The sequence below is a fragment of the Urocitellus parryii genome, chromosome 2, assembly GCF_045843805.1.
Source record: "Urocitellus parryii isolate mUroPar1 chromosome 2, mUroPar1.hap1, whole genome shotgun sequence".
NCBI classification, from domain to species: Eukaryota; Metazoa; Chordata; class Mammalia; order Rodentia; family Sciuridae; genus Urocitellus; species Urocitellus parryii.
The window spans coordinates 37,760,706-37,776,190 of NC_135532.1; the positions used below are offsets into that span (position 1 = coordinate 37,760,706).

General features: G+C 38.0%; 1 protein-coding gene and 1 long non-coding RNA gene across 6 annotated transcripts in view; one reads left to right on the forward strand and one right to left on the reverse strand.

Annotated features, from left to right (window-relative positions):
• LOC113186257 (uncharacterized) overlaps positions 1-15,485 on the forward strand; it is a 69,369-nt gene that overhangs the window by 25,891 nt on the left and 27,993 nt on the right. The window lies entirely within an intron of this gene.
• Positions 1,128-13,599, reverse strand: Trim13 (tripartite motif containing 13). 5 transcript variants are annotated; one of them, XM_077795164.1, is made up of 4 exons: positions 13,513-13,599; positions 12,901-13,005; positions 11,542-11,730; positions 1,128-2,675 (listed from the first exon to the last, which is right to left on the reverse strand). In XM_077795164.1, the coding sequence occupies exon 4, from the start codon at positions 2,667-2,669 to the stop codon at positions 1,437-1,439; it is 1,233 nt and encodes a 410-aa protein (XP_077651290.1). In that variant the 5' UTR covers positions 2,670-2,675; positions 11,542-11,730; positions 12,901-13,005; positions 13,513-13,599; the 3' UTR covers positions 1,128-1,436. The 5 variants fall into 5 exon arrangements, 4 of the variants coding, with proteins under 4 accessions (XP_077651290.1, XP_026249433.1, XP_026249431.1 ...); XM_026393646.2 differs by lacking the exon at positions 11,542-11,730 and having other exon boundaries at positions 1,129-2,675; XM_026393647.2 differs by lacking the exon at positions 11,542-11,730 and having other exon boundaries at positions 1,129-2,675; positions 12,901-13,008.

Consider the following 15,485-nt stretch of genomic DNA (forward strand, 5'->3'; position numbering starts at 1 on the left):
ACTTTCCTATTTCCTGCTCCTGCCAAGTGTTGGATCGCTTTTTCTTTTTTAATCTATGCCTTTGCACAGCCACCTAACAATTCCATAGTTTATCATCTTTAGTTGAAAATTTTATAGAAAAGGAGAAAGGGGTAGGTTTAAATCTAAACCCTCCTAAAAATGTAAACATCACAAGAGAACACCAGTTTTTTTGTTTACATTAGATTTACATTTTCATGAGAAAGGAATCAACCCTCCAGAAAGACTTAGGAGACCCAATCTATTCATTGTCTTTTCTTCTTTAAAATTCCAACCTATTCACAAAAAGGTTGCTTAAGGCCAGGCACAATAGTGCAAAATTTGGAAGGCCAATGCAAGCCAGTCTTGGCAACTTAGCAAGACCCTATCTCAGAATTAAAAAAAGAGCTGTGGGTTTAGCTCAGTAGTAGATTGCCCCTAGGTTTAATACCCAATACCACCAAAAAATTGTCTTTACAAGACCAAGCTTCACCAGAAATTTTTTTGAAGGAGAGGGGAGGGGTACCAGGGATTGAAGCCAGGTGTACTTAACCACTGAACCACATCCCCAGTCCTTTATATTGAGACACGGTCTAAGTTGCTCAGGGCCTTGATAAATTGATGAAGCTAGCTTTGAATTTGCAATCCTCTTGCCTCAGCCTCCTGGGTCACTGGGATTACAGGCATGTGCCACCAAGCCTGGTTTTACCAAATTCTATACCACATCAATACAGAATTAGATCATGTGTTCTCTCACCTCCCACTTTTTGTTTGGTGTTGGGTTTTTTTGGGTTTGTTGGTGGTAGTGGATTTTTGAGACCAGATCTATGTTGCACAGGTTGGTCTTAAACTTCTGGTTCAAACAATCTTCCTACCTTAGCGTCCTAAGAGGCTGGGACTACAGACATGCTCTTATTTGTATGACAGCATAAAGAAAGCCAATATTAGAATATTTGTTTTAATAGCACTCTTTAAAAAAAGAAGGGTTCAGAACTGAATGACCGAATTTCCCCTTTAATTTTATGCTACTTAATGTGAATTTGTATCAGATGGGTTTTTTTTTTTTTGGTAGAACTTTTTTTTTAATTTATTTATAGGTGATGCTGAGAATTGAACCCAGTGACTCATACATGCTAGGCAAGCACTCTTCTACTGAGCTTCAACCTTAGCCCCAACAAATTTATACTTTTGAATCTTGGGGATACTCCAACCCTAGGACAATATTTTTTAAAAGGAATACTTCTGCGTGTGTTGCTGAAGATTAGAACCCAGGGCTTTGTGCATGCAAGGCAAGCACTCTACCAGCTGAGCTATATCCCCAGCCCTAAAGGAATACTTTTGGAGGAAAATATCTGATTGGAATCTTGACAAAATCTGAATTACTAACCTATTCTCTTAATAATTTCTATCAAAAAACAGAACTGCAGAGTTGGAAGATTTTATAATAGTTTATATTTGCACACAAATTCGGCCACATTATTTAGCACCACCAAAGTAAAATTGTTGACTGTTTCACTGAAAATGAAAAACCCATTTGTCACTTGTTCCCAGTAAAAAACTGATTGTTCTACAAAATCAGCTGATTTAGTCAGATAAAAACTGAAATTCGAAAGATGGTCTTTCCAAATTGCCAGTTCATCAAATACAGACCATTCTAGGAATACAGTAGGACCAAAGAAAATGAGGAAAATAAGGAGGCCAAGTAGAAGGAGTACCACAAATAACTGATAGAATCTCCAAGGAATCTTGCTTATGAGCGTGCCAGTATCTTGAGGCAAAGAAAGTTTATCCACATCTACTAGTTTTATGTCCTCCCATTGACTGGTATCAAAGTTCTTCATTAAAGGGCTTGTGGGCAAAGTAGAGGGAGGTAAAGGAGTTTCCTTGATTACTTTGATTTTCTCCCTGAACTCCTGCATCTGTTGCAGAAATACAATGGGTTCTGACACATCTTTGAAAGCCTCAGCAATATTAAAAGCCATTCGTTGCTCCTGCAAGATGGTATTGAGTTTGTTGATCTCTGGGTCATAAGCTTGCATTACTGCAAGTTTCATGGTCTCAAAGTCAGACAGGATTTCATTCTTCTTTTGATCCAATGTGTGTTGCAACTTCTCAAAAAATTCCTTCACTTTATCTGAATCTTTAGTCAGTAACTGCAGGGATTTCCTCTTACTGGTTTCCAAGGTATCCAAACGAGAAAGAGCATCTCCCCGACGCCAGGTCTCAAAACTCTGGAAGAGAGTCTCAAAGGCATCCCTTTCCTGAGCATAGGCATCTTCAATAGAACAGAAGACATGCTTGGTGTGGTCACCTCGAGTAGCACAGATCCCACAAATTAGCTGCATATCAGTTAGGCAGAAAATGTTTAGAGGCTGCCCCAAGTGTCCTTTGCACACTGGCATTTTGGGAGAGACCTTGATTTTGTTGTATTTCTCCACAATACCTTTCAGGGAGTAATTAACCTGCAGGCTATTAACTCCAGTAGCTGAGGTTTCCTTCCGGCATGTAGGGCACTTGAATGGAGATGGTCTCCACAACGAATTCCGCACATTCCCCTCTAAGAGACCTTCTAAGCATTTTTTGCAGAAGTTGTGTGAACAAGGCAAAACTCGAGGATCATCAAACAGACTGCAACAAATTGGACACGTGAGATCTTCTTCAAGCAGCTCCATCACATCCTACCACAGAGAAAGAAACATTTTATATTACTCCAGTAATCCCCTCCACTAGAACTATGTAATAATGAGAAGCTATCTTCACATTAAAATGTTTTGCTGAAATAACCAGCCAAACAGAGGAAATAAGTGAGAAATTTGGGAAGGGAATGCATACCAAAGCAGATTTAATCCGTTGAGACGACAACATGTTCCTTATTAGTAGGGCACCCTGCACACAAGGCCTTTGTGTGAGCTTTCCAACAATAGTCTTTGGCTAAGACAGGGTTAGGATTAGGACAACTGCAAGTTGAGCCAGCAGGACCCAAGTGATTGTTTTAAAACAGAGAGCTGACTACTAGCTGTCAGAAACAAAGCTACTCAGTGTCTGTAACAGAATGAGCTCTTTACTTTGGGCCCAGAAATATAAATCCAAGCCATGTACACCAATGGACTTTTTTAAAATTAGGAACTAGCATATTTCAAGGCAAAATTATAAAACAGTTGCAATTTACTCTCGTTTAGAGAATCAGGTTGGGTTTTTTTTTTTAATCTTTTTTTTTTTTTTTTTCATTTTTATGTGGTGCTGAGGATCGAACTCAGTGCCTCATGCATGCTAGGCAAGCGCTCTACCACTGAGCCACAACCCCAGCCCCAATCAGGTTGTTTTTTAAACAACCAGAATGACAAGTCAAAACCACCTTATAGATCATCTACAGCATCTTACCACAGTTCTCAAAATGTGGGCAGAAACATGGCTCTTTCAAGGAATCCATGAGATCAAATTATTTTCACAATTTTGCACCATGTTGACATTGGCACTTGCAATGTAAAAGCAATAGTAGGTACATAGCTGGAGCCTTAACAGGACTCAAGTAAGGCAGTAAAGAAGCAACAAATTGATTTAGTCATTGTATTCTTCACCACAGTCTGAGTGGATTGAGTGTTAGAGAGCCAGTTTCATTTTTAAATGTTCTTGATGAAGCAGCAAAAATTATACATTTTGTTAAATCTTGATCCTTGTGTACACATCTTTAATATTTTGTGTGATAAAATAGGAAATGTACACAAAAGCTTTTCTGTATACCAGCAGATGTTGTCTGGAAGAAAAGCACTTATGTGACTGAGCTGCAAGACGAAGCAGCTGCTTTTTTAATGGAATATCAGTTTTACTTGAAAGAAACTGACAAACCATAGCTATTCAGATTTAGGTATCTGACACATTTTCTTGAAAATGAACAAAACAAGCTTGTTCAAGAAAAACACAAGAGCAGGGCATGGTGGTGCACACCTATAATCCCAGTGACTCAGGAGGCTGAGGCAGAGGACTCCAAATTTGAGGCCAAACTTAACAACTTAGTAAGACCTTGTCTCAAAATTAGGAAAAAAAGGGGGATGGAAGGGATGGAGTTTCAGTAGTAGACTGCTCCTGAGTTCTATCATCAATGCTTGGGGGGTGGGGGGTAGGGTGGGATGGCTTTTTGGCCAATAAAAAAGTTGGATTTTCATGTAAAAACTGGAATTTTGGAAAACATTTCTACTTGTAAGCTTGATAGCCTCCCATTAATTAAAGATTTCTCTTATGAGATAGGTGGTGACATTGATGCACAGAAGGGCTATTTTTGTGGAGAGTGAATACTATATAATAAAATATGTCAGTTTCCAAAGCACTGAGTTATATCCCCAGCCACAGGTTTAATTATTTTTAAAATGTACATTAATCCCTAAAGATTTAAAACCAAAAATAGTGCTAAATATTTCTTTACTCAGTTTACCCTGGAATACACACACATATAACCACCAAATAAATAATCTACAGATGAGGCTGGGGTTATGGCTCAGTGGTGAAGACTTGCTAGCATGTATGAGGCACTGGGTTCGATCCTCAGCACTTCATAAAAATAAATAAATAAAATAAAGGTATCCATCTACAACTGAAAAAAATGTTTTTTTTAAAAAAATAATAATCTACAGGCTTTCTTACAATTTTCTTTTTGGGGGGGAGATTGTGCTGGATCATAATGAGAGCTACATCTAAAAGATTAACATACTTAAAAGGATATTCAGTTATAAAATATGTACTTATAATAAATATATTTAGTATAAGTAATATTAAAACAAAAACTATTGTCTCAAATTTAGTATCATGGCCTGGTGCAGCCTCAGCAATTTAGTGAGGCCCTAAGCAATTTAGTATAAAATAAAAAAGAGCTGGTGATGTAGTTCAGCTGTTGAGCAACCCTGGGTTTAATCCCTGATACCAAAAAATGAATGTGTCATATGGCAAAAAGTATGTAACCAGCTGATTTTTCTGAAAAATTTCTTATGATATGAAAAATCATATAACCTTTGAAAAGCACTAAGAGAATGGCTATAAAGATTGAAGTCAGTGTGTGCTCTCTAAGAGAGGTTACCAAGCAGCTATACAACATAACTTTTGATGATTCTCCAACCCTAAGAGAGCTCCACACTTTATCACTTCCAGAATTCTGTTGTTTCACCCAAGAATTCTACACAAGGTCAGATTTCTTTTTCTTTTTTTCAAAGATTTTTTTTTTTTTAAGATGGACACCATATCTTTTTTTTTTTTTTTTAATTTGTTTTTATGTGGTGCTGAGGATCAAACCCAGGGCCTCACATGTGTGAGGCAAGACCTCTACTGCTGAGCTATAACCCCAGCCCCAAAGGTCAGATTTCTGAGAAAACAGTAGACAACAACAACAACAAAAAAGCAGTGGGAGGGCTGGGGATAGCTCAGTTGGTAGAGTGCTTCCCTTGCATGTACAAGACCCTGGGTTCAATCCCAACACCACACCCACACACCCACATACACACACAAAAGCAGTGGAAGTGGAGTAGCAGCATGCAACAAAGCAAATATCTATTAATATTTCCAGGGATATCAATAAGTAAAAGGAAAACAAAAGATATCCTAACCAAGCTGGTTAGGATAAACGAGAAAATGGGCACCCTAGGCAAGAAAAACTTTGAAGAAAACAGAAATGATGTAATAAGGGTCAAGAATTTTAAGGCAATCAAATATGATCCAAAGTGAAAAATGTCACAGGTAGGAAATTTTAGAAAATTAAAAAAATAAAAAAGTGCTGGAGATATAGTTCAGTGGTAAAATCCTCTAGGTTGAATTCCCAGTGGTTGAGTGCACACTTGTGCATACATACATGCATGTGTGCACACACAGTTTTGAAGGAAAATATGCAATAAAGGTTTTTAGTGCTCTTTAAAATGAAATGCCTTCAAGTATGGCTAAAATCTGAAGAAATCAACAGCTTGCTCCTTTGAAAGCACATATCCAATCTTTTTTCTTAGCTAAATTTCCCCAATATATAGAAATCAAGAAACTTTAAACAGAACAGTTAAAACTTCAACTTAACCAACATCAAAATTAAACAAGTTTGCCAAGATTCATTTCTTCCTTCAAATATTCTGAATACAAAAAATTCTAAATTTTGAAGCATGGAAATCTATTTTCCCACCAATTAAATATTTCCCAAGTGTTTTTATACCAACAATTAAAATAGCTATCTATACACTAGTTGTCTACCACCTCTCTGGAAAAATGTCACCCTTATTTGCCTGTCATACTATTTTTTTGTTAATATTTATCTTTTAGTTCTAAGTGGACATAATATCTTTATTTTACACTTACATGGTGCTGAGGATTGAACCCAGTGCCTCATGCATGCTAGGTCAATACTCTACCACTGAGCCACAACACCAGCCCCTGTCATATTATACTATAACTGCATAACTATATACCATCACCAAATGTTTATTGTTTTAAATTTATTTATTTACTTACTTATTTTGGTGCCAGGGATTGATCCCAGGGTTGCTTATTTATTGAGCCATATTCCCGGCTCTTTTTATTTTTTATACTTTATATTTAGAGACAGGATCTCACTAAGTTGCTGAGACTGGTTTGTGAATCCTCCTGCCTCAGCCTCCAGAGCTGCTGGGATTACAGGTGTACGCCACTGTGCCAGCAAAGTTTGTTTAAGCAATGAAAAGTTAATACTTAAAAAGAAAACAGTAAAATAGAAAAACTAATAGGTATTAAGACTTTTCCCCCTTAGAATGATCAACCCAAAATTATTGTACTATAAAAGGTGCTCATTCATTTCCCTTAAGACATTCTTTCCCTAAAACACGTTGGGGAGGGGGGGGGGGAGTTGAACCCTTTCCTATTAAGTTATTCAAAATGTCATTCATTCCAAGTTCAGTGCCCCACGCCTATAATCCCAGGGACTCTGGAGGCTGAGACAGGAGGATCACAAGTTCTAGACCAGTTTCAGCAATTAAACAAGGCCCTAAGCAACTCAGTAAGTCCCTGTCTCAAAATACAAAATAAAAAGGACTGGAAATGTAGCTCAGCTGGGTTCGATACCCAGTACCAAAAAAAAAAAAAAAAAAAAAATTATCCATGGTCTCCTTTTAGTTCCATTAAGGAACAAAAAGAAAAGCCAGGGCTGGGGCTGTAGCTCAGTGGTAGAGCGCCCGCCTTGCATGTGGTGAGGCACTGGGTTCAATCCTCAGCACCACATAAAAATGGATAAATAAAGATATTGTGTCCATCTACAACTAAAAAAATATTAAAAAAAGAAAGAAAGAAACAAAGAAAAGCCAGCAAGCTTGTGTCTTAAGGGATTTTTAAAATTTACTTATTTTTGCAGTGCTAGGACCTGAACTCAGGGTCTTGAGCATATTAGGTATTTGTTTGTTGGTCTATTGCTGGTCTCGAACTCTTAGGCTCAAGTGGTTCCCCTCCCTCCTCCTGAGTAGCTGGAATACAGGAGTGCTTCACATCAGCTGGTTTCTTTTCTCCCAAGTAAATGTAAATGGGTTTAAATGAAGGTGACAAATTTTTACCCCTAAAAAACTTGTCTTCTTGAGCTGGGCATGGTGGCTCACACCTGTAAATCCCAGCAACTCAGGAGGATCACAAGTTCAAGGGCAGCTTCAGTAATTTAGCAAAGCCCTAAACAACTTAGTGAAACCCTGTTTCAAAATAAAAAATAAGAGCTGGGGATGTGGCTCATTGGTTAAGCACCCCCTGGATTCAGTCGTTGGTACCAAAATAAAAATTTTTAAAAAGTTGTCATCTTTTACAACTATTCACTTGGCAAATCTTGACCTATTAAGTTGTTATCCTCAACAGACTGGTATCATTTGAAAATTTCCATCACCTATTTAAGATCAATTTCAGCTTTTAAGAAAATACTCCTGGGGGCTGGGCATATAGCTCAGTTGGTAGAGTGCTTGCCTTCTTTGTATTTACAAGGTCCTGGGTTCAATCCCAGCACCACAAAAAAAAAAAAGGAAGAAAGAAAGTACTATTGGGACTGAGATTGTGGCTCAGTGTCCACCTACCAAAAAAAAAAAAAAAAGTACTATCAAAGTCTAGCATTCAGTTTATAGATTAATCTAGATAAATGAGATTATTTATACAGCATCTAACATTTTAATATGTAAAAACATGCACTATGGAAATTTAATTGGCATGAACAAAGTTCCTTTTGCTCAGTATAGATTCATATGTACATCTTATTTTAAGTAAACCTGATCTACAAAATATATGAAGTAGAAAACTACATCTAATCATTTTTATGTTGGCTGTAATAAATAATGCTATGTTGGTACAACCAAGCATCTACTGAATTTTGGTAATTACTAGCAAAAATTTCCAATTCAACTTTTCTTTAGAAAAGTACCTACATCTATGGGCTGGGGATGTAGTTAAGTGACAGAACACTAGTCTATGCAAAGCCCTGGGTGCAATCCCCAGTACTGCAAAACAAGATGAAAGCAAAATTTGAGTAACATTAATCTGATAGATAAAGTCAAAGTTCTAAGGGAGAAGAATTTTCCTTTAAAGCTTCTGATAGCTAGGTGCAATGGTGCATATCTGTAATCCCAGCTACTGGGGACATAGGGTAGATAGGTTAGGGGATCATAATTCTGAGACCAGCCTGGGCAATTTAGTGAGACCCTGTCTCAAAATAAAAACTAAAAAAGCATCCTTCAGTTCAATTCCCAGTACTGGAAAAAAAGGAAAGAAATGTATTTATAATAAAAATAAATTTTAAGGGGTTAGGGTTGTGTGGCTCAGTGGTAGAGCGCTTACCTAGCATGTGTGAGGCACTGGGTTCAATTCTCAGCACCACATATAAATAAGAAAATAAAATAAAGATCCATTAACAACTTATATTCTGTTCAAGCTGCTCTAGTAAATAAATAAATTTTAAATATTTGCATTCACATTATGGGAATTTACTCTAGAACAGTTTGAACAGAATATAAGTAATCTATGTTAAAGTATACCTGTATACTTTAACATATAGCAAGGAACACACACACACCTAATCTTGGTGAACTGTTTTAAGAGGGAGGCATAGCCATTTAATACCTTGGGTCCCACAATGTAATGACAATGGTAGTGTCTTTCATGAATAACAAAAATGGATAATCTATGACATTTTAAAAGATAAAAATATAAGCCAAATATACATCAAAAGGCAATCCCTATCCTAAATTCAGAAATGCAGAGCATTTATTGTTCTAAAAGGTATGAAAATTGTCTTATAAAAAGGACATACAAAAGAGTTCTACAACATTTTTAATGTGGTAAATGACAGACATCCCTGATTTACCACAATTCAGCTTTAAAACTGTATGACTTTACGATGAAACAAAAGAAACTGTACTTAAAATATAATTCTGATCTTTTCCTGGGTTAGTGATCTATCTGCACTGCCATAGTCTCCTGTGATGATAGGCAGCAACAGTGAGCCATAGCGCTCAGTCACATGATCACTAGGGTAAACAACAAGATACTATATTCCATAAGGTAATGAATGTAATCAATAAATTATGAGTCATTCAATACTTTATTATGAAATAAATTTTGTAGATGACTTTGTCCAACTGTAGGCTAATGTAAGTGTTCTGAGCACACTTAAGATAGACAGGGCTAAGCTTTGATGTTTGGTAGGTTGTATGTGTTAAATGCATTTTAAATTTAGATGGGTTTATCAAGAAATAACTTCATTAAATTCAGAAGCAATTGCACTGTACTATGTGCTTAAGATTATTATGTGGGTAGCTCTCATGCTAAATCTTACCACAAAAAAAGACAACATAGAAATTGGTGAGGTAATCCATGCTTTTGTGCTCTCCTGAATTATAAAAGTAATTTGTGCTTATTTTAGAAAATTCAGAAAACCTAGGAAAGGGGTTAGAGTTGTAGCTCAGTGGTAGAGTGCTTGCCTAGCAAGTGTGAGGCACTACTATTATTTTGGTCTTTTTCTTCCACTCTCATGTGTCTGTGTGTATGTGCCTGTACTTTTTTTATTTATCAACATACACTTCCACTATCATTATATATTGTTCAAAAGCATGATAATCCACCTTTTAAATATGTTTTAATATTCCTTATTTGGGGTTTTTTTTGTGGGGAGGGGGTATTAAAATGATTAAAAGTCTTGGCCCACAGCTCTGATTATTTCCTTAGACAATTCCCTGAAAGATATTGCTGGGTCAAGGAGTAAGAACATTTCTAAAGCTCTTGAAAAGATTGCCAGGCTTCTTTTAGAAAGGGGATATACCACTCTATGAAATATAATCAATTATGCATGAGGGTACTCCATTCTCTCCACCTCTCCATGCCATTCCTTACCTTACCACAAAACTTACCTTTATAAAGCTTAGTAAAAAACTAAGGCCAAGACATAAGCATATGTTACCATACCTACCTGAGTTTAAAATATAAAATATTTTTTAAGAATACTTATTTTAGTTTTAGGTGGACACAATATCTTCATTTTATTTTTTGTGGTGCTGAGGATCGAACCCAGTGCCTCACACATGCTAGGCAAGCCATCTACCATTGAGCCACAACCACAGTCCTAAAATATAAAACATTTTAAGGTAGTTAACATAAGTATCTGTGTATTACCAATATATATACACCTTGAGAATAAAAAGTAATAATAAAATAGAAATATTGGGCTTAAAATTATCTAGACAAACACTTAACTTTTTAAAAAAAAAAAAACAACTGAGCCTACCCTTGATCCCAAAATGGAGACCACCTCTCAATAAGCATAAAAACCTAAATTTTCCAATTCTTAGATCTTAGCACTTTTCAGAAAGTGAGTCATAAATTCAGTATGCTAAAGGGTTGAGGGTGTACCTCAAAGGTAAAGTATGTACTTAGCAGGCTGGGGTTGTGGCTAACTGCTAGAGTGTTTGCCTAGAAAGTGGAAGGCACTGGGATTCAATTCTTAGCACCACATAAAAATAAATAAATAAAGATATTGTGTCCAGGGCTGGGACTGTGGCTCAGCAGTAGCGCACTTGCCTGGCATGTGTGAGGCACTGGGTTTGATTCTTAGTACCACGTATAAATAAATAAATAACTAGATCCATCAACAACTAAAAAAATTTAGGAAAAAAGACATTGTGTCCATCTATAACTAAAACATATTTTTTAAAAAATGTACTTAGCACGATTGGAGGCTCTAGATTTAATTCCCTCAAAAAAAAAAAAAAAAAAAAAAAGAAAGAAATTTCTTATGCCTATAATCCCAGCAACTCAGGAAGCTGAGAGAAGAAGACCAAGCTCAGCTCAGCAAATTAGTGAGGCCCTAAGGACTTAGTGATACCCTGTCTCAAAATAAAACATAAAAAGGGCTCTGGATATGGCTCAGTGGTTAACTGATCTTGGGTTGAATCCCCAGTACCAAAAAAAAAAAAAAAAAAAAAAAAAAAGCCAGGCGCAACACCATAAGAACATAACTCTAGCTGGCGACTAGTGAGGATGAGGCAGGAGGATCACAAATTTGAGACCCTGTCTCAAAATTAAAATATTTACCTGGCATGGTAGCACAGGCCTGTAATCCCAGTGGCTTGGAAGCTGGAGGATCACAACTTCAAAGCCAGCCTCGGCAACTCAGCAAGGTGTGAAGCAACTTGCAACTTATCTAGAGACCTTGTCTCAAGATAAAATATAAAGAGGGGCTAGGGAAGTTGTTCAATGGTTAAGCACCTCTGGGTTCACTCCCTGGTACAAAACAAAATTAAAACATTTAAAAAGGATTAGGGTATACAGGGTAAAAATGGGAGTTCATAACCCACTTGAATCAAATGTATGAAATATGATATGTCAAGAACTATGTAATGTTTTGAACAACCAATAATAAAAATTTTTTTTAAATTACATAAATTATAAAAAAAAAAATAATAAAAAGGATTAGGGATTGTAGTTCAGTGATAGGGCAACCCTGAGTTCAATTCCCAGTACCACAAATTTTGAAAAATTCAGTATTCTCATTCATAAAATGAAGCTCTTCTAAATGATTTTTACAAATTAGGCTTTAAAAAGCCTTCCAATGAAGCAGCACAAAATCTGCTTCTGAATACCCAGGTCTTTATGGTACCTTCTTCACACTATTACTGGAAAAATTAAAGCATTAGAATTTTGCAAACTGCTAAACTATGTAAATGTATAGTATTTACTTACATGTATGTATAAATACAATGAAATCTGTAAATGCACACGTATAGTATTAGAGAATGGTCCTAAAAGAGAGTCGGACTCTCTTGAAAAGTGATTTCAAGGGATGTCAAAGTAAATATTACATAGGAATACCAGGTACAAAATGGACATATCTGGGGAAAAAGTTGTAGCAAGGAGGAACAGCTAACCTATCATACAGAATGAAAAGAACAGCTTGACAGTTCTAGTAGAGTGCTTGCCAAGCATGTTCCAGTATCTTTTGGTTGTAAAAGAAAGAAGTATAACCAGCTAATCAACAGCTCCATCCATTTCTACTAGAGGAAGTGCCAATGTAAATAAAATTGTACTTTTAAAACACATATATTAAAAAGTCTTCTAAAGTCATAGAAAAACTCAAGTCCCATTGTACAAGTCCAGCAGCCTGACAATTGACCAAACATGAAAAGGGCGGGGCTCTAAAGAATGCTACTGAAGCCTCTCTCTTCGTTTGCAATATAAATCTTTAAATATAATACATTTTAAATGATCATCACAAAGAACTGCCAAGCATGGATTCTATTTTTTCTGAGTTAACGAAATATGAAACAAAGACCATTAATGAAAAAAGTGGGTGTGAACATATATATTCTACAGATTTCAATTTTTGGGTCTAATAAATTTGAGTGCTTTTTCTTAAAATGTGAGCATAACATAGGGAAAAGTATTGTTATTTACCTCTGTCCCTGCAAGCAGGTGTTTACCGTAGAGTTACTATTACCCAGGGCAAAGCAATCAGGGTTTTGTTTTTCCACGTTTCAACTGACAATAAAAAACTAAAGGCTGCTGCGAAGAAGGAGAGAGAGGAGGGTATTAATGCATTTATTTGTAAAGGATCTCCATTCTTAACCCTCAATTTTCAATCGCCCGCACAAAGCCCGGGAGCTAGGAGCTCTTTGTACTAGGAAGCACCGCGGTCAGGGCGCCCTCCCCCGGCGCCATGCGGATCCCGAGTCAATGCCTGGTCTAATGGCGTGCTCTAACCTCTGGTTCACACTCGCCTGTTCTTTTTTAGGTGGTGTGAAGGCGCTGGGGGGAGTGTTCGGGCCCCAACAGATTTTCTGGATCATAAACACCGGGCTAGCCGGCAATCGCCCACCCTCAGGCGGCTCCTCCCCCACGATATCGCTGCCTAGCTGGTTTCCGCTGAGCTACCCCAACTGAAGCTCAAATTGCCCCCACTCACGCAGGCCCCAGTTAGCCTGGGCAAGTCCCCACCCCCGCTGCAGGCTCGAGGGTCGCCCCCTTCCTCCCTGAAGAGGAGCAGGGCGGTGGGTACTTATCTCTGACCTCCGGCAAAGCCTGCAGCTGCAAGGACTCAGGTCTTCCAGCTCGGAAGATCGCGCGGTAAGCGCCGCGCACCACCGCAAAATGGACTCGAGGCGCTGCACAGGCCCCGCCCTCCTCCGTTGGCACCTCGGACTCCACCCCCGGCGTGTACCTTTGTCCCGCCTCCCGGATCGGGCCTTTCCCGGGGGAGGTGAGGCGAGAGTCCTTCCGGTGTCTCCAACGGCCGCCGCCCTCCTAAAAGGGGGCGGGTCCCCGCTGCTCACCCTTCTCCCTTCCAGGAGCTGCGCGCGCTCAACTGGGAACGCTGGCGACCGAACGCCGTGCTTTCCCCCACGAAACCTCCCGGGAAGGAAGTCTACCAGTTAAGCCGACGAGCAATGAGATGGTTGGGTTTGGATTGTTGTACTTTTTTTTTTGTTCGTTGCATTTTTAGGAACAAAAAAAAAAGCCCAACCCTTCACACCACTTCATCTGCATCTCTCAGGACCAGAAGTGGGGCCACCGCGACTAGGAGAACGAAGATCACTTGTCTGCCCCGCGCCCCATCCGAGGGTAGGGTGGGACGGGCACGTCGGCGCTGCGCCGAGCTGCCCACCTGCTGTAGCGGGGTCTGCGGCCTAAGCACCACCAAAAGACGGTTAACTGTCGTCCCTCCTCTCCGTCGTTGCACCTATTTCCTTGCAATTTTTACGCAAGACACCAGTTCTACTGAAATTTTTAGGCGACCCAGTTTAATTCTCTTGCAGGAAAAAAATATGTATATATCACTACTGCTTTTTTCTTTGAAGGGAAGAACTTTAAAATTGTTTTTTAAATTACCCGGTGTTAACAGTTGTTCAATTCCTAATCTGACTCTTCTTGTGTCTGCCCCCTGTGTGGGGATTTTGTTTAGCACCAGATGTATAAGCACTTGCTGGTGACCAGTCTGAAAAGGGTACAAAGATGATGATGAAATGGTTCACCTCCAAAGCTTTAAAATTTTGAGGGAAGTGAGGCAAGTACAGAACCACAGATGAAGCTCTAGGATTGCATTCAGTCCAAGATGGGGAAAGTCTGGGCTTTGAAGGGAAGTAGTAGGTTATTAAAAAAAAAAAAAAAAAGAGTATTCACTATTTTTCATACATAGTACTTGATTAATAATAATAATTTAGCCCAAACGCATAAAGTCCCTTGCCATTTCCCCTGTGCATCTTACTGACTGCAGCAATGTAACACTTTATAGAACAATTCCTATAATTTGTCTTCTAGTCTGTATAAAAACACTGAAATGGGAATTAATGATCCTTAGCCTATAAATGAAGAAGCAAGGTGAAGTGAATTCTCCATTGTTTGAAAAAACGAGAGGCAGAGTGGAGGCTAAAATCAGATTCCAGGTACAGATTCTTTCTTTTTTTTTTTTTTTTCCATTGTAAGGTTTTTAATTAAAGGACACGAATTTGACCCAAGCCTAAAAGATAAACTTCCATAAGAGTCCCAATATTCATCTGCTTGAAGTAAGCAATGCATTTCTCCAGTAAAGAAACCATGCATAAAATTGATACAAAAAATTTGATGTTAATCTGATGGAATATTTTTTTAACCCCTAATTTATTTATTTATTTATTTATTTTAAAACAATGATCTTTATTTTTTTTAAAGAGAGAGAGAGAGAATTTTAATATTTTTTAGTTATCGGCAGACACAACATCTTTGTTTGTATGTGGTGCTGAGGATCGAACCCAGGCCGCACGCATGCCAGGCGAGCGCCACATCCCCAGCCCTATTTATTTTTTTTATTGGTTGTTCACAACATTACAAAGTTCTTGACATATCATATTTCATACATTAGATTGAAGTGGGTTATGAACTCCCAATTTTACCCCAAATGAAGATTGCAGAATCACGTCGGTTACACATCCACAATTTTACATAATGCCCTATTAGTAACTGTTGTATTCTGCTACCTTTCCTATCCCCTACTATACCCCCTCCCC